General features: G+C 45.7%; 1 protein-coding gene across 1 annotated transcript in view; it reads right to left on the bottom strand.

Moving 5' to 3' along the window:
* LOC135393807 (cell adhesion molecule Dscam1-like) overlaps nt 1–15597 on the bottom strand; it is a 326980-nt gene extending 311383 nt beyond the window's left edge. The window contains exon 1 of the mRNA XM_064624088.1: nt 14888–15597. Coding sequence (XP_064480158.1) covers nt 14888–14948 — 61 coding nt within the window. The 5' untranslated portion in view covers nt 14949–15597. The remainder of the gene's footprint in view (nt 1–14887) is intronic.
* Between the last annotated feature and the right edge of the window lie 2617 nt (nt 15598–18214).

The raw sequence follows: 18214 nt of genomic DNA, 5'->3' as shown, positions 1-18214 counted from the left end.
TGCAATCTCCCTCGATAGCAACCGATCGTAAAGCATCACCCACTTCTTTCTGCTTGCAATATTTCACGGAGCAGCAACATTCCCGATGCCCATTATTTTATGCTCTTTTTACGCTTATTAAATAACGCAACCATTTTGCTGAGCAGCAATTATTCGCTATTCCTCGGCTGTACACGACGTGCATTATGGGAGATCGTAAATTTTCTATCGCCCTTCCAGGACCGTATTTCACTCAGCAAATGCCTGCGAGAGCCATCAAATGCGGGCATCGCGAAACAACGTCTAAATAGAAACTCCCAGAAAGAATAGCTGAAGCTCTCGCAGAGTGTTTTGGTAATGCAAGGTCCCCAGAGGCGAGCCCTCCAGCGCTGCAATAAAGCGCACTGGTGTTAGGATATTGCGCTCCACGATGCGGCACCGCAAAGGCACAACAATGTCTTCTTTTTTTCCTTCCTTTTTTGTTGTTGTTGTTTGTTTGTTTATTTGTAGTCCGACTGAAGTACCGGTGCACTATTGTGTCACCGCGAACTTTGAAGTATAGTTGAAGGTTAAATGTTTTCCGTTCTTATAGTCCGGGCAGGTGCGCAGTTGTTGCACGAAATAACGACTTCCATAACACATACGTACGCGGGTAAGCTCAGTCTCGTGGGTAAAGCACGGGAGTGTTGGTGGTCTTCTGAAGCACACGATACAGCGTTACACTCAATTGCAAAAGCAATGGGGCAGAGTTTTAGAACTGGCTTCAGTTGTTGACTGTGTTGCTGAAAATAATAGGAATCAGTAAATTAAGGATATAGGTAACGGTAGGCAAAAACGATAAGGAAGATAAGGGCTTACTAATCCTGTGACTCATCCAGTCTGTCAATAACAAGATGAGTGCACAATCTTCTGTGGCTCATCTCATAGAGACATTATCTGGTTTTGTCTAAAATAAGTAGACGATGACGTGAAGGAAACACAAACGAACGTTCTTTACGCGTTACTTATTGCTCATATTTTCCAACCATGGCATGGCCATAGGCATAAAGTCGCTCAAAGAGCAAACCAAAAATTTCGACTTAGGAGGGGATTTCATACGCTGTTCATTATACGTGTAAAAGCGATAAAACCCCGGTGCAGGGGACACAAAGAGACAACACAGACGAATCACTGACTGACAAACAACTTTAATGGCAGGGACACATCTTAAATACACCAACTGCACACCCGACCCCTAGTGGCAGCCAAGGCCGTCATGCTGTAATCACAAATTATCACAAAGTTATCAAAAAGATTCATTGGGCGCTACGTTAACCGGGGATTTGGCCTTTGGCTTTCAGACTGACACATTTCAGAACGTTCATTTCATGCATTTTATATGTTCATAGTTCCAATACAGTTGCGTCCAGCGCGCGAAGAACATCGTAGCTTATATTCTGCAGCGAGATTGAAGTGCTTACACATGAGTCCATTCTATAAATGCCTGTGACATGGTTCTACTTGTGATGAAAAATTCTATTACAGCATTAACCCCAGGTCACGTTCTGTAGTTTTGTTCCCTGCTAAGGAGCCTGGTGCAGGGAACTTGACAAGCTCAAGTCCTCCACAAAGTCGTTTTCACTCATTCTGAAACGATTTGAAAAGCTCGGTGCACAGAAACACTGCCTTCCACTAACGTTTTCGAGCACGACAACCACACTGAAAGCACGGCTTCAGCCGCGCATCCACACTAAGGACAGTTCATGGAGCCGCCGCATGGGGGCAACGCTGTTCGATCTCGCGGCGAATAGCTTTACAATTGTGAGTGATTGCTCGACAGTATGCGTCTCAGGAACCCGTTATGTTGACTTTGCTTTACCAACGCATCCGATTAAAGTCTTACAGCATTTATACACACCTTTCATACTGATGTGTTTTCATACGATCTGCCCTCGTTTTCATCTTCTGAGGCGCCGCTCTCTTTGCTATCCCTCATAGAATTTTCAGAGCACATATGAACAAAGTTTCAAAGGATTCTTCGCTGCCGTTGGACCTGCTGTTACTCACAGTTTCCATCCATGAAAGACATGTATGTACTAGGAGAAAAAAAAACGAAAACTGTGAAAAGAGAAAGGGGACGGGCGCCAACTTTTTCTCACTTTAAGCGAAAATATTAGCTTCCGTGATCCTCGAAGCACCGGAGAGGAAAATCATTAGCGACGAATAAATAAGTAGATTATTGCGTGGGGAAGTTCCAGTATAGAGATCGTAAGCGAAGAGTAATGGGAAAACGAACTCTGCCTTTTCGCAACAATGTTATCAGGGGGAGAGATTCCTTTGGTAAGGAAAAGTGATGATGTTGGAAAGAAGACCATGAGAACGAATAATCGCATTGGATTTCTTTATCACGAGTATATAGACTGATGCATGCGGTCGTTACGGGCATTCTGAAAGCGGTAATGTCGCAGCGACGCGTTGGGGCTTTTGTATTCGAACTGGGGATAATGTATTTGACTCGCTGCAAGGTACCTGCTGTTTACCAGGTGGCTCACTCAAACTATACGCACACTATTTGCATAAAGCAAAATTTTATGTAGTATTTTGCGTGGTTTCCAGTTTACACGCTAATACGATGCACATTCACACGTAGGAAGAGACTGTCAATGAATAATTGAACGCTAGTGTGATTCTCTCCTCGAAGCCTCTAAGGATGCAACCGTTTCGTGCGAAGAAACACGCTCTCCTCCTTGTTTGGTTTTGTATGTGTGGGATGCGAATTGCATCCTGTAGCCAATTCCCCCCGTGAAATATTCATTTTCGCAGTTTTGTTTACATAATCGCGTAGTTATACCCAAGAAATGAAGAAATATTTTAGGCTCAGGCTTCTGGATGGTATAGAACAACCTGTTTGACAATCAGTATAGTATGATAAAACCATTAAAAAATGTTTGTATCCAGTAAAACACAGGATAACATGATTAGTGATCACTAGCTGGAGGTCTGCGACCGGTACACGAACGGACAACAGGTGTTTAGACGCCAACTTGAACTTCTAAACAACACACCATCCAGCTTGCCCAGAGTCATTGGCCCAATGCACCCCTCTTTGCTTTGTTTCATGCTACCGGTCTCCTTGAAGAACTTTAAACCCTCCACCCTGCCAGCTCTTTGGGCTCCTCTTAAATTATACCTCTCATACTAACTTCTTTGAAGTGGGGTAGGGTCCTGCGAGCGCAGCATGGAAGCATCCCGTGTCAGAATCACGCTCATTCATGTATTGTTGTTTGTGTTGTTGTGATCACCAGTGCTGCGCGGAACAGTGTTCGGAGCAGTGAGGTCCTACTGGCCAGAGCAGCTTTTTTTTTTTTGTATATGGGGTATGTTTAATGCTGATAAAAAAGAAGGGAAACGTTAGCCATGGTGCAAGCTTGCTATTTCCAAAAGCAAAGGCAAACAAACAAAAAGAAAGATGCTGAAACAGACACACAGAAAATTATGAAGAAATACAGAAAAAGACAGTTCCTTCACTAATCGTTGTGGAGATAGTCCTGTAGGAATCATAGAGTGCCCAAGAGTTTCGCTTCCGGAAGGAATCGTGTCAGCGCAGACGTGACTTCAACGTGCTCAGTAGTGCCAAGTAGCACCGGGAGGGAAAGCTCTCGGTAGCCTCGATGAGCGAGACGGTACCGGAGACTGAACCGGTGACATGACACGTGGGGCAAAGAGGTGAAGGAAGTTGGCTCATCTTAAACAGGAGGAGTGGAGTTCGTGCCACATTCAGCCGCAGCCAGTGAAGCAACGACTAGACCTTTCTCCACTGACTCATCCACCAATGAATTACGTCCTCACACCAATGAATTACGCCGTTTTGCGCTTCGCCGCGACCAGCCGCGACAGAAATGTGTAACCCGAAACCAATTATTACTGCAACAAATGACCCGCTTGGTTCGCAGATTTTTCTCTAAGAGGTGTCCACTGAAGTTCCCGAAAAGGGGTAGTACCCATTTTAATGCCGACGGCGCCCTGCTTTAGAAGATACGTTTTTTTCACGAAACTCATTCGAATTTTTATTGAAATAATAAGCGCCTCCCACTCATTCACACAGTGCCCAGCTTCTAGGTGATATCGGACAGATACTTGTAAAAAAGAATGGTGCACCCGTTCGCGAATTATTGAGCCCGGGGATTTAACTGCAACACCCTGTATAACACTGAAAGATTCTACTTACCCCCCTTTTCTCCCTTTTTTTATTTATTTCACCTAACTGCGGCTAAGTGGTCTGTGGTAGCCAGTCTGACTTTGTCGTGACTTAAATCCCCCTTTTCGTGTTTGTTGAGTAAACATCGCAAAACCTTCGCAATTTGATTGATGAAAACCTTCCGAGAGTGTGTCGCCAAACCGTTTCACACCTCCAGTGCAATGCTGACGCATAAGCGTATAAGCGTAAGCGTATAAGCTGACGCATAAGCGTATTGCATGCACATACGTAAATGTGAGATTGCCTTCCTACTTACTATATTTCTCTTCTTCAGTCTACGTGCATATTATACTCTGTAACCCGGACGAAGGCTGCCCTAATTTGCTTATTATTGTTGTGCTGCCCGAAAGAGCACGCGACGCTGTGTAAATAACCTCCGACTCCTGCATTACTTGGCTGCACCTTCTGTAGGTAAACAGGCGGGCCGACTGAACCAAACACGTCCGTGTGCATGTGCGAGTCCCTAAAGCGTGCTGTCCTAATTAACGCGGTACGACACACACTTGTAATTGCATATGCGTCCCTGAGCAGCTTTGAAGTTCCACCGTGGCCTTTAAGTTTCACATTGATGGTGTGCCTGTTTATATTAGACATACACGATAAGTATATTTCCATATTTTGCAGTTTCGGAACGATTCGACAGTAATATTTGCACCATTTTTCCGCTATGTTGTGGTGGTGGTGGTGGTGGTGATAGGGTTTGCCGTTGTCGGCCTCACCCGCTATGTTGTACCCGCTATGTTGTACCCGTCGGTAGCTGTTGAGTTTGCCGCCAGAAGGAAAATCTTCCAATCAGGTTGTTGAGGGAGGAAGCCTCTGATCATGTCGGGATAGCTGCGCTATTGGGTCGTTGAATATGTCGTTGTACAGGTAACGTGTAACACGACGAAGTACCAGGACGTGGCCTAGGGCAGCGCTTGAGTTGGTTCGTGTAAAGCCGTCTTTTTGCGGGCCTGGCCTGGGCTTGGGTTTTAGCCATTATGGGTCATTAACGTACATTGCCGTGCTTAGTTCCGGCTCGAGTCTGTGTTAGCAAACTGTTAGTTAGTTACGGTCAACTTTTACAGGCCGCCGGGCTAGGCAAGCAGGGTAGCCGGACCCTTGCCGGGAAACCTAGAAATTTTTTGGGCAGCGGCCGGGCTCGGGCCAGGTATGGAACTGTCAGGCAGGGTCCGGGCGGGTAAATCAAAGGAACGCTGGGCGGGGCGTGTGCCTAAGAATGCGGCCCGTGCATTGCTCTAACGTGACCTTTCGTCGCGTTCTTAAAACAAGTTTGAGTATAAGGGACACGCTCTTCTACTCACCGTGGTTTATGTATGTGGTGTGCTTACGAGAAGAAGAGAGATAGAGAAATAAAAAATGGAGACGTTGGCCGTACCGGTGCAGCCAAAGGAACGTGGTTCTGAATTTTATTTAGTTCATAATACCCTAAGGATGCTTACGGAACAACAACTACATGAATGACGATGATAGTTCGGAGCATTCTCGGTGCCTTCTTGTGCCACACATGAGGAAGCGACGTATTTACCGAATAAAATAAACCTTGTATTATACAGGCGATATTTTCGCGAAAGAACTCGGGAACAGAAGAATGTAACGCCAACCAAAATTTAAAACGGAAAGAAGCAGAAAATGCAGAAAACCCCGTAAGTTCACATAGAGTGCAGTCGCTTTTGTCTGCGTAATGGGGTAGTGTACTGCTCTCCAGCGGTGAATCACCCCGGGTCATAGTCACGATTTATTTGTTGTTGTCTGTGTAACATGAAATCAACGCAGACTCTAAATTTCAGTTCTACAACTTTTGAAGGATGGGAAACGGACATGTGGGACGGTCTGCCGTTCCCTCATACGTCATCTTTGACCCTCTCATTACCGTGACGGGCGCGCTGTCCTGTTCCCCTTAGTTATCATAAAAGCACCGGAATAATGCAATCTTGTCTGTCTATTAGACGATGATGATGGGAACTAGAAAAAGGAGTCGTCAAGTGTGTAACAGGGCCGACCTGCCTACCCCCGCACCCCCTCTAGACTAGATCAGCTAATGAAAAGAAAATATGAATAATAAAAACAACAGATACCAACAGACATTAAGTACACGCATTAAGTATTTGTTAATACTTGTTACGATGAAGTTAATCTCCCTTGTGCACACTTGCTGATAGGGCTGTCGACGCCCGGTAAACACACCCCCTTAATGGTCCTTTAGCTCCGCTCTTGTTCTTCGTTGTAACGGGATATCAGTGATCAAACGAGTCATTTTTCCGTCATTGAGGAAAGTGATTAAGGTTTGATTCTTCGGAGCCAACGAATCTTCGATGTTGCTCTTTTTGGATCCGCGCGGCGAGCGCTGTAACCCATCAGGCGTAATTGAAGCTGTATGACTGATAGCGCCAAAGTGTACCTTAATGATCCATCTTCTCTTTTTTGCTGGTGTAGTCTTAAGGATACGTTTCTTTTCGCTCTTCGGAGTTACTTGACCGAACGAACATCTCTTTATAGAGAACTCTGTGGTGTGTTAAAGAGAGCCTTCAAATAGCGGTCATCGAAGAAAGCATATTTGAATGAACTCGCGTGGAAACAGCAGCATGTGCTAGGGAACAGCCTGTAGAGCCGCGACGGCGTTCCTCTCCCGCTTTCTTTTATTTTCTGTCATTCGTATTTCCCAAAATATATTATCGGGTCATACGTTACCTCGTAATGACAATACACCCTAGCATATTACCTGCATGTCGGTTTTTGATGAGGTCGCAATCTCGTAAGGCCGAAACAGCTGTCCGTTGCTGCTATGGCAACCCTTGAATAATGAAGGTTGCCCGCTACAGGGTTATGAGATTACTGTGCGGTGTAGCCAATGAGCGACGGCCTCATTTGTCACACGGGCGCGTATATATGTGATTGTGAGTTGGAACTGAACGTTTTGTGTCCATTTGGTTGCGAGGTACAGGTTACTTAATCAGTGATTTTTCCTGTGGGCTGGTAAAGAGACGGTGTCCTATGTTTTTAACTGATGACGCAGACATCCAGATGAGCAAAATTCGCAATGCCGCCGCCGGTTTGCCGCCCGTGCCCAAGCGTTCAGATCTGAGGCTGCCTCATGCAACAATCACATGCAGTCCATCGACCCCTCTGTTGCCTTCTTCATTGCGCGTCACTGTAGTCGCCGTGAGGAATCACTTCTGCACCGCCTCCGTCTCAACGTCGCCCGCACCCCGTTGCTGCTATACAAAATGGGCCAGTCCAGCTCCCCCTTATGTTCCAGCTGTAGGCGAGGTTGCCGATATTCCCCATTATCTTCCGCACTGCCAGCAGCACCTTCCCCAAAGGCAAGGCCTCCGTCGGCGTCTAGTGCAGCTTGGGTGGAGCGCGATGTTCATGGCCACCCTTTTTGGTCCCGTACCTCGGCCTATACCCAGCGGGCCGTCACCACAGCCCTGCTAAGCTTCCTGAAAGTCCACCCTCTGACCGGGCTTTCGCGCACCACGTCGTGCCTGTCTCTCTTTTTCTTCTTTTTTCATCTGTCCTTTTCCTTTCTCTTTTTTTAGTGTTCATTTTGAGCTTTTTTATTATTTTTTGTGTGGAATAGCAAGCTGGCATCAGGCTGGCTGACATTTCCACTTTTGACTTTTCTTTCTATGAAACATACCCCCCCCCCCCCCCCCCACCCGGGCTTTCTGACAGATGCATCGCAACGTAAGATCGCGAGGTACGAGTCTAACAATGGTAGCTTCGTCTTATTTGGGGGTTGAGGGGAATGGCGTTCAATAATCAAAAAAGACATGAGGTCTTTGTCTGCTCAGTCTAGGCGGCAAGTTTCACTCATGAAGAAGTGCTACTGGTGTGTTTAATAGACCCCGTGCGCATATTATGCTCGTGTCTATCGTGTTATCACGTGCAGGTGTACGACGTAGTGGTAATTCGTCTTTTCTCGACAGTCCTTCGTCTATCCTCATCTATCTTATGTTGTCAATTACGATACGTTAACAATTCAGACTGTTCGTGGATTTAAGTCGGAAGTCATCTGTAATCATGCATGATGCTATAGTGTTCGGCCCGTGGATTCGACCCTCTCATGATTCTTTAACGTACTCTAATACCTCGACCCACTGCACCGTATTTTGCGTCATTCGCGGTGGACGACGTTTCCAGGTAACTTGTACTATGCCGCCAAGTTGCGGCAGCTTTCCAACTCGCGTTGGCGGGACAGCGGACGGATCACTTTGCCGCCACGCTATCAACGCAACACGTTAACAGACAAATGACGCTTCACAACACGTTGACTTCGGCTTCAGTTATCGCACACGATATATTTGCTGTATGATAAGGCGGAGCAATTAATACAGGGTGTTTGCTCTAACGTGGTCCAGATATTATATTTAAAGCGAGCGATAAAAGAAGAGCAAGTGGTACTTTTCTGCTACTTGAGTAAGAAATACAGGTACTGCTTCACTAGTAGCACCTGTTTCTTAGGCAAGTAGCTGAAAAGTAGCGCTCGTTTCTCTTTTATCGCTCGCTTTAAATAAAATTTCTGGACACGTTAAAGCAAACACCCTGTATATACGTACCCTCCTGACAACGACGTATACTGCGTCTTCGCATTAGAAATCTTCAATGGAACTACCTTTTCGGAAGAGAGTATAGTTTTGAAGATGGACCAAAAGCCAGGGGCCATGATGTTTATTACTGCGTAATACTGGCTTGCACAACAAATACAAACAACGATAAAACAAGAAAATGACGTTTCGAAGCCTATGCGGGCGTCCTCATCAGCTTACCGGACTCCTACTCTACCGGACTGCTACAAGGCTTTAAAAGATTTCCCCTTCTTATAAACAGTACCTTCACGTTTTCAAAGCTGATGAGGACGCCCGCATAGGCGTCGAAACGTCTTTTCTTGTTTATCATTGTTTTTATTTGTTGTGCAAGCCAGTGTTACGCAGTAATAAACAGAGTATAGTCTGTTTATAACATCGCTTACATGCGACAAACTCCCTCACTTATGCTCCCTACATGAATTTGTTGTTCGTCCCAGTTGTTACCGAAACCACGCTGCTCCGCCCAAGTGGCATTAGTTATATTAGTCGTATATTTTTATTTAGAAAAAGCGCGACACGCATTGACGCACGCGACTTGACGCACGCGCTTCAGAAACGCGCAACAAAATACGTATATATAAATATAATATATGTGCCATAGAAAATTTCGCGCAAGAAATTAGCTTTGCTTGACAGTGATAAACGAATAACGGTCTACGCCGCAGAGCGGTAAAACTGTATATCCTAGGCCAAAACACGCCTCTCCTATATTTAGAAGCAGAAGCAGAAAATTTTGCTAGAGAAAGTCACAAATTTATTGCGCTGCCAGTGGCGTTACACATGCTCATTAATTAGTGAAGTTGGCTCGCTTTGTTTGTCCACGCGTTTCGCTCCAACACTTTCAACGTAATTGCCCAAACAAGGGAAGGATGCATTTGAAACGCATGAAAAAGTGCCAGCGCTACGGGGAAGCCGATACTGTGTGTACCGATGCCATCGCAGCAGTTGATGTACAGCGCGAGTACATATAGACAGGATGCCCGTGTTATGTTAATGTGAACTAGTGTGAACAACCGGGAACCGCGGCTTAAAGGCAAATTAAATTGTGTTAACACACTATCGTCGTTCTACACCGTGAATATCAAAAGGAGCTATAATAAGGAGGGTATGAAAAGATGAATTTAGTCCCGATGGACACAAGCACTCATAACTCAGTTTTTTTGTAGGCCTGTGCGAATATTCGAATTTTTCGAATGCCGAAGCGAATGGTTCTGTATTGGATCCAATTTCCGAATCCAATATGGAATTCTACGTCAGAATTTCGAAACGAATCGATGCTTCTTCTAAACCGAATGTATTTGAATTGTTCAGAAGGAGCCCATACACACCTAGAGCCGAAAGCTGCACGAGATAGTGCATAAATAGCAAAATGAACGGTACTTCACGTTCTGATCCCTATAAACCTTTCCCTTTTTTTTTTCTTTTTCTTTTTTTTCTGCCAATAAATCCCCCCCCCCCGTATGAATAGGGTGTTTCAGACAAAGTGCCAGTTAGAATCGCCAGTTAGAATGTTTTATCACTTTAGGCGAAACACCCTGTATTTCGCGTATACATATAAATGTCTGTATCTACACGGTGGTCCACCAACCATGATAGAAATTCGTAGTAAAAGACGTAGGCCCGGGAGAGACATGCGGTGAATGGATTTTTTTTTTTCTGCCAATAACTTTTGCCACGTATTGGTAACATTTTTATTTCATTTCAATTGACGGAAAGTTAATTTCTCGATTTGAACTCCGAAATTTCCAAAGGCAACCTAACGTTTTATTTACGGAAATGGGTTCCCCGTGGTCATTTTACTCAGTATAGCACATAATCCCACTCCTAACGCAATGTCATTTGCCGAAATGGATTCGCCGAAAATCCGTGGAAATGGACCCTTGGCTCCGCCTCTTTTTTTACGGCTCGTAGTTTGAGCGCAAAGCTGCGAAGAAAGGAGGTTACATTGACACGCCACACGAGGGGGAAAGCGTTACAAGCCGTTGGGTGACCTCATTTTTGATAAGATAGCTCTGATTCCCGCACTCACCGCGCGTGTTTGTTCCGTGGGTAAGGCTCGCAACCCTTTCACCCCTGGTGTGGCGTGTCAATGCAACCTCCTTTCTTCGCAGCTTTGCGCTCAAACTACGAGCCGTCAAAAAAGAGGCGGAGACAAGGGCTCATTTCCACGGATTTTCGGCGAATTTGGACCTTTTCCATATTCGCGTCGCCCCTGGCGGCGGAATGTCAAACGTCACGTCTTTCCCCCCAATAATGGTGACGCTTTACGAACTGGCACGTACGTTGCGTGGGAAATTAGCAAGAGAATGTTGGAAGAGGAATGCGGAAAGATTGAAAGCGCATTGTACTCATTACCAGACCTCGAACGTCCGCGTAACCTTGAAGCCGATTATCTCCCCACAATGAACATGACAGTCGCCCGCAGGTGGGTTCATGGCGATGTTTTCCGCTCAAAAATGGCGGACTCAAGGGCTGGGCATGCGCATACGCGTTGTCGGAAATGGTCCATTGCCATTGCATTACGAGTGGGATTATGTGCTATACTGAATAAAGTGACCACGGGGAATCCATTTCCGCAAAGAAAACGTTAGGTTGCCTTGGGAAATTTCAGAGTTCAACTCAAGAAATTAACTTTCCGTGAATTGAAATGAAATGAAAATGTTACCAATATGTGGCAAAAGTTATTGGCAGAAAAAAATCCCTTGACCGCATGTCTCTCCGGGGCCTACGTTTTTTACTATGAATTTCTTTCATGGTTGGTGGACCACCCTGTATACATGAGCTCTATGTGTATCCGGTCCAGTTTTATAGCTATCCGCTTCGTATTTGTAGACGTCGCACACGCGCCAACAGTCGGCCAGGAATTCCGTTCTCCCAAGAAAGTTCGATCCCGAATTCGGTTCGAAAACAATTCGTACGCTTTTTTTGGGCCATGCGGTTCAGCCTTAAGCAACTTGTATAATGCCACCAAGTTGCTGTCGTCCTTCTGCCGGGATCGAACTCGCAACCTTGGGATCAGTAGGCGAAGTAGTAGCATGCTGATAAGTACGTAAGCCGCTCGACGACGTAGTAAAATATTCCAGAGGCATCAAGGCAGGCAAAAGGCTTTTACGCATAGCGCCAGCGCAAATCAGTAGTGCCTAGCGATGACAGTAGAAATTCTGTACATAAGCGTATGTCACTTGTGTATTCTTTATGCACCAATTGTGACAGGATAGATGACAGGGTAGGACAGGAGACCAAGTAGGCAGAACTGGTTTAATCGACGGTGCCGATTAGTCTGATTGTCGAGCCGAATGTTCAGCACGCTCCGCTGGTCCCGAGATGGTGCTGCGTCGTCGACGATGGCCGCTACACTGTTATCACATCATCGTTACCCCCAGCAACCCCTGGTGGTGAATGCCGCTATTAACCACCTCATTGTGGTACAAGTGGGCTGGAGACGCCGGCTCCGCACTTGTGTAATCACGTCTCCGTGTTATTTTTAACTAAAATCAATTCTAATACGAGTAGGATGCCCAACCGCCGCTCAGTTCCCCATCTGTTCCTCATTTGCATAGTAAGCGGCGATGTTGTCACGGCCGTGTAATAGATGCGTACTCTCAGTTTCCCAGCGACAACGAGGAGCAAAGCTAAAATTGGCCATAGACGTTCATTTATCATCAGTCTTCAGATCCCTCAGACGAGTACCCGGATGGATACCATATAAATGCTTTCAGTTGCTGGGTCCCTTTAGAGCAAGTGCTAGAGTTGCGGTCACCGACGCGATTTACAAATACATAGTACACCGTGGAACGTCTGTGAGGCAAGGCACCCTAACATTTTCCTCATTCTGATACTTTTTGATGAGTGCTAGGCAGGTGCATTGGAGTATCCAATTCCTGTCCCGTCTGGAGACCCCATGTTATTATTGTCCTTAATGTCAATGTCATCAGGCAAGAGATGTCGCTCGTTTTATTTCTGTATAAAGAAAAAAAAAGAAAGAGCATTGGCTCTCAGGTGCTTAGTGCTCTTTGCCCGGGGTCGCCGATCGCTCGATACAATCTAGCTGCCCTTTCTCACGCGCTTTCATGTTGCGTCCTTCTAATTATCATCCTGCTCTTCAGAAGAGTCGTGGAGTGGCAGCTCCACTGCAATTGCTGTTACAATATCAACCTCTACTTTTCTCCTGCATCTACATATTGACGGTAATATTTTTCTGGAAAACATCGTTGCCTTGTCCACGTGGCACGACAAGGGACTACATAGATCCATCGCTGTTACCCTAAGACGTAAAAAAAAAAAAAAAAAGAAAGAAAGAACGCCCGTGATGTACCAGCTGAATTCCCCGAGGTGATGACTCTTTTTTTTTCTTCTCCTTCTTCATTCAGCACGTGTTCTCTCCGTAAGTTCTTTTTTTTTTTTTTAACGTCACAAACAAGAGAGCTGGCGCTGGAAATGGCAGAGGAACATAGAAAGAGAAATGGTAAATGCTCGGTGAAGCGGCGGCTTTGCAATCTTCGGGAAATCAAGTTTGACGCAGCAACGCTTGTGAAGCCTCGGCTGAAGGAAGGAAATTGGAAATGTCGGATGACTTCGAAATCGAAGATGTTGTTCCGAAATGACGGCAGCGTTGTTTCCTTTTTACTTCTTTCTTTTTGCATCCCTCTTGAAGCAATTTTTCAACGTCCAGAGACCAGTGTTGCCGCATCTACAGATTTGTATGGAGATCTACGGATTTCCGGCAACCATCTACAGATCTACAGATTATTTCTGAAATCTAGAGATTTTTTGACTCCATGATGAAACAAGCCTGAGAATGGGATGCGCAAAATACGCGAACAGACAAAGAGATCGTTACCATACTCAGGCTTGTTTCATGTGTTTCACACACCAGCCAGCCTGCGTTTGCGCTATGTTTTCAGATCTTCGAACAACAGCTAAGAAAAGTTGTGACGAGAAGCTCGATTCACGATGGCGCACTCTCGGGTGAACCAAAAAACAAAACAAAAAATACGACGAATTTTTAATTTCATGCTAGCTTCGTGGTGTGTCAGTATATGGCTGTCAGTATACAATCCTTGATATTTTGTCTCACTCGTGGCACGGGGGCTGCTCGCACTTAATTACACGATGTAGCTCATGGTTAGATCGCTCATGTATTGATTTGTCTGATGATGCTGCTTGATATTTTCGTATTCTGGATGCCTCCACTGGAAGCAAATAGATCTCACGCTGTCGCCGGCTCCATAGGCACCGACCATGGCGCCGACAATCAGGCGGTGGTAGTGTGCTAGTTCAGAGCGGTTTACCTGACTGCTTGTTGCTCGGTTCTTTCCAAACAGCCGGCACCAGGATTCCTAACAGTACAGCCGGCACCAGGATTCAAACCCCGAGAAGCCAATCCATTCTGCGCACCTCCCCAATAACTGTTGCCATCACAAATTTCCGTTCTTTCGATGCAAAAAGCGAAGTAGAAAATGTCACACGACGAAGCGAACAAAATCCTGGCCTTAAAATTGTACGTTTTACTGCAATCTGCAGATTTCTACGGAAATCTCCACACTTTTTAACAGGTGATCTCCATACTTTTCCTCCGACGGATGTGGCAACACTGCCAGAGACAATGTGATTCTGCAGCGTACGGCGCATTGTAACAGCATCGATCAACCGAAGAGCTCAGGGCAACATCTTGCCAAGCCACGAAATACCACTAATTGGCGGTATTCATTCGTAAACGTTGGTTGACTGACATGAAATTTTAAAAGTTTTTCCTGCTTATTCGGCTAGAGATAATGCGTTTGTAGTCACGTACGCGAATACCTTAGTGAAGAAAACATACGGCTCTCCTACACTATGAAAAAAAAAAAAAAAGCAGAAACAGAGCAATCCGCCCATCCCTACGACACTTTACACTGCAATTACATTCGTCTCGCTCTGGTGTTGAATTCGGCTTCACAACCTGCTGTGACTTGTTATATTAGGTAATTCAGCGCTGAAACTTTATGTCGTGTAAAAAATATACGGTGACGACGTAGGTACCGTAGCACGGTACACTTCGTAGATGACCGCAGTTGACGCGATAAAAGATCATACTCACCAGCCAGGAGGATCCCAGCTGTGAAAAGGTCTAGCCAGAACCAACACGCGAAGTGAACCATTGAGCACTGTTTGACGACAGAAGTTTGCAAACGTCACTGTGGCGATCACGTGATCCTCCTCTCAAACTGTTTCCCTGTTCCTTGAATCCACATAGGCCATGCTCTACTGTCGTTGAGGCCTTTCCTTGAAACACATCGTAAAGCACTTCACTTTCCGACTTTCCGACAAATGCAGTCGATGATACGTTGAGGCGGGCTCATCTTTCCGTGTTCAAATTATGTCCCGTGACGCCAAGCCTAAAATATATGCTCTGACAAAGTTACCTTGATTGTACAACTATTCTACTGCACGGTTTTTAGAAGCCGCGGGCGTGACGCGCACGCGGGATTTCATCTGGGTGTTGAGCTTGGGAACCAGGCATGTTCCAGTCGGGCCTGAGAGCGCTTACAGAACTGCACTTGTGGTACCACAAAACGTTGAGCAATCTTCATAGTTCAAGCACTCAGCTTCACAACTTAAATGTGACCACGCCGTATAATCCTGCAGCGTATCATGTCCCGCATACGGAATCACACGCGAAAAACTTCACGGTAGCGAAAGCAGCTTCTCAAAGTCTCGCGGCACAGGCGCTCTCCTCTATGCACTCATCCTCGGAACTGCCGTTGCTCGACTCGAGAGAGCCCGAGGCGCTAGTTGCTGGCCGTGCTTCTCCAGGACCACGTGTTGGATCACTGCGCACGCGCGTAGAACCACCGGCTTCAGCGCCTCGCGCGGTGTGCGCTTGGGTTTCCTTCCAGCCTGGTTTTGATGGTAACGGAGCCGACTGGAACTGGTCGATATGTATCTGTTTTGTTGTTTACCTCAATATAACGTCTGTGGCGCGCGTTGTGTTTAGACCATTCTATTTCCGCGTTCATTCGATTAATACGTATCGATTTGTCCTCACTGAAAATCACGTGCGAGTGGGAGGTATCCGCGACAGTACATATACTGGTAAAGGCTGTGCGTTATTGACGCACGTGTTTCGAGTGACAAAATCGACAATACGTGTTGTCAATATTACTTTCGTCAGTTATTTTTTAAATAATTAGGCACACCGTAAAGTTTTCCACACGCCAGTTCTGACAAACGCTTTTAATGGTTCGATTATGGCCTACGTGAGAAAAATCTGCGCAGAAAAGAAAGAAAAAGAGAACAAATCAAATCCTTATCAATAGGAATTGGAATACGTAAGAGCAAGCAATGACATAGATATGTTTTATGTATTTTGATTTATTTATTTATTTATTTATTTACTTTGTGAAGGGTACAGGAAGGGGCACTACATAGTCGATGTGTATACCGAAATCGAGGATAAGAAGTCGTCTGTGCATACAATGGTGTTTGTATGAAGCACATGCACATTTCTTCAGCGTAATAGGTCACTTGATGGATGGGAATTGAGCCGAATCATGAAATACCATTTTCTCACGTTTCTCAGGTGAGTAACTTCCTAAGCTGTGCATAAACTATCGGTGCTTCTTATCGCTGGGGCAACAAACCGCAATAAAAGTCAATTTCGAGCGTGTTGCTTGGCCTCATGCAGTGACAATTTATGCCCGCCCGAAAACAGACGCAGTACTCCAGGCCTGAAAGCCCACAAGAAAAAGCTGTGTCACACTTAGTTCGCCTATTTGCCGCATTGGCGCTGTCTACGTGACCGCGATCTGCTACGAGAAACATAGTGTACGACCCTCTATCCTGGCAATTGCGTGCTGCAGCTTCCTTCCCAATGTGGTTTCGAGCGTTGTGTGCACTACTCATGTCTAATTAGTTCGCGCTGTAAAGTAAACATTATATCTTCTGAAATTTGATGTAAAATACCAAGTGGAATGATTTAAATGCTAGCCATCAGCAGACACGCTCTGTGTCATAGCAGACGACACTATCCATCGTCTTCACATTTTTTTTCTGTTGTATGCAAGCATAAAATTCACCATGTTCCATTTATTAGTAAAATTGATTTCTGACAAATGCGCGCTATAAGTTAATCCGCTATTTAACTACTCTTTAACATAATGCAATTTACACTTAGCCGCATCCGAAGACACCGTCCCCATTCTGCACCCTGTCGAGAGCATCATCGCGGTAAGTAAGTAAGCTATTGAAGTAATTCGATGAAAACATGCTGACGTCGGGAATACAACACTACTTTTCCTTCAGTTAGACGTAGCTGGCTGAAAGGGCCCGCCGTTGTCGGCCTCACAGAGGTGGGCAACGTAGCACGACTAAAGCCCTGGGGAATGTGCGTCCTGGGCCGACTTCTAAGGGAACTGTGCCCAAATATGTCTGAAAGCCCCCGTCTGAGGAAAACCCAGAAGAAACCCCAGACAGCACAGCCGGCACCGGGATTCGAACCCGGGTACCTCCCACTCCCCGGGTACTCTCGACGTGCCCTTGAGTTAGAATGCCTCAAGTACAAGGGGCACGGACAAACAATCACGTAATTTCTGGGCGTGCGAAGCTTACGTATTTCTGTCCTTCATATTTGCGGCCCGCCTCGGCCAAATGTCGTTGCTTAAGAAAGCTACGTTCGGCAGAAGCTTTCAGCTGAACAATCGTAAAGCTTTCGGGCCTGGTGCAATATGTGGATGTCTAGACAGAGATAATACCATTTCGAGGAACATTTACTATACTGTGTCGAAACGCGGCTTCCAAATTGACAGAATGTCATAGACTCAGTGACATATCAATGTATCGTGTAACATCCAGGGCGTCCAGCTCTTCTTTCCAATGACTTCCTGTCTCGACGTATTACTTCCTTAGCTCTCGATCCTTTTCGCGCACGTCGAACGTAGTTCAAGGCTTAGGGGTATCCTCGCATTTCCTTTCCTCCTCATTCGCTCCGGGACTCTTTTCTTGTTGCCCTGAGGATACTGCTGAGTAGCGTAGCAGTTAGTAGGGATTACGGAGATTCAGTAGAGCCCTACATATTGTCGTCACAGCTGCTCGTGGTGTCGGTAGTCTTGCATTTTCCGGAGAATTAGTGGACGACTTCGACTTCACGGCTTCCTTCTTTCTCTTTTTTTCTTCTTTTCTTCTTTTTCTTTTTTTTTTTTTTGCAGGGTGATTGATGTGAAGACGCTTTCAATAGCAGTTGTCGGTTCGTCTGAGCACGACACCGTGCCGGTGCGGCGCAAGCCAACACCAACTACAACAGCGTCTCAACGTCACCATTTTCGCAGCATCCTTTTTTATCAAAGGAACGCGACAAAATCGACAGAATTCATCAACGGTGCACGTCATTGTAACATAAGAATGACTATTGTCAACCAGTAATTCACTC

This window comes from Ornithodoros turicata, chromosome 5 (genome assembly GCF_037126465.1).
Source record: "Ornithodoros turicata isolate Travis chromosome 5, ASM3712646v1, whole genome shotgun sequence".
NCBI lineage: Eukaryota > Metazoa > Arthropoda > Arachnida > Ixodida > Argasidae > Ornithodoros > Ornithodoros turicata.
This window is presented reverse-complemented; position numbering and strand designations above follow the sequence as displayed.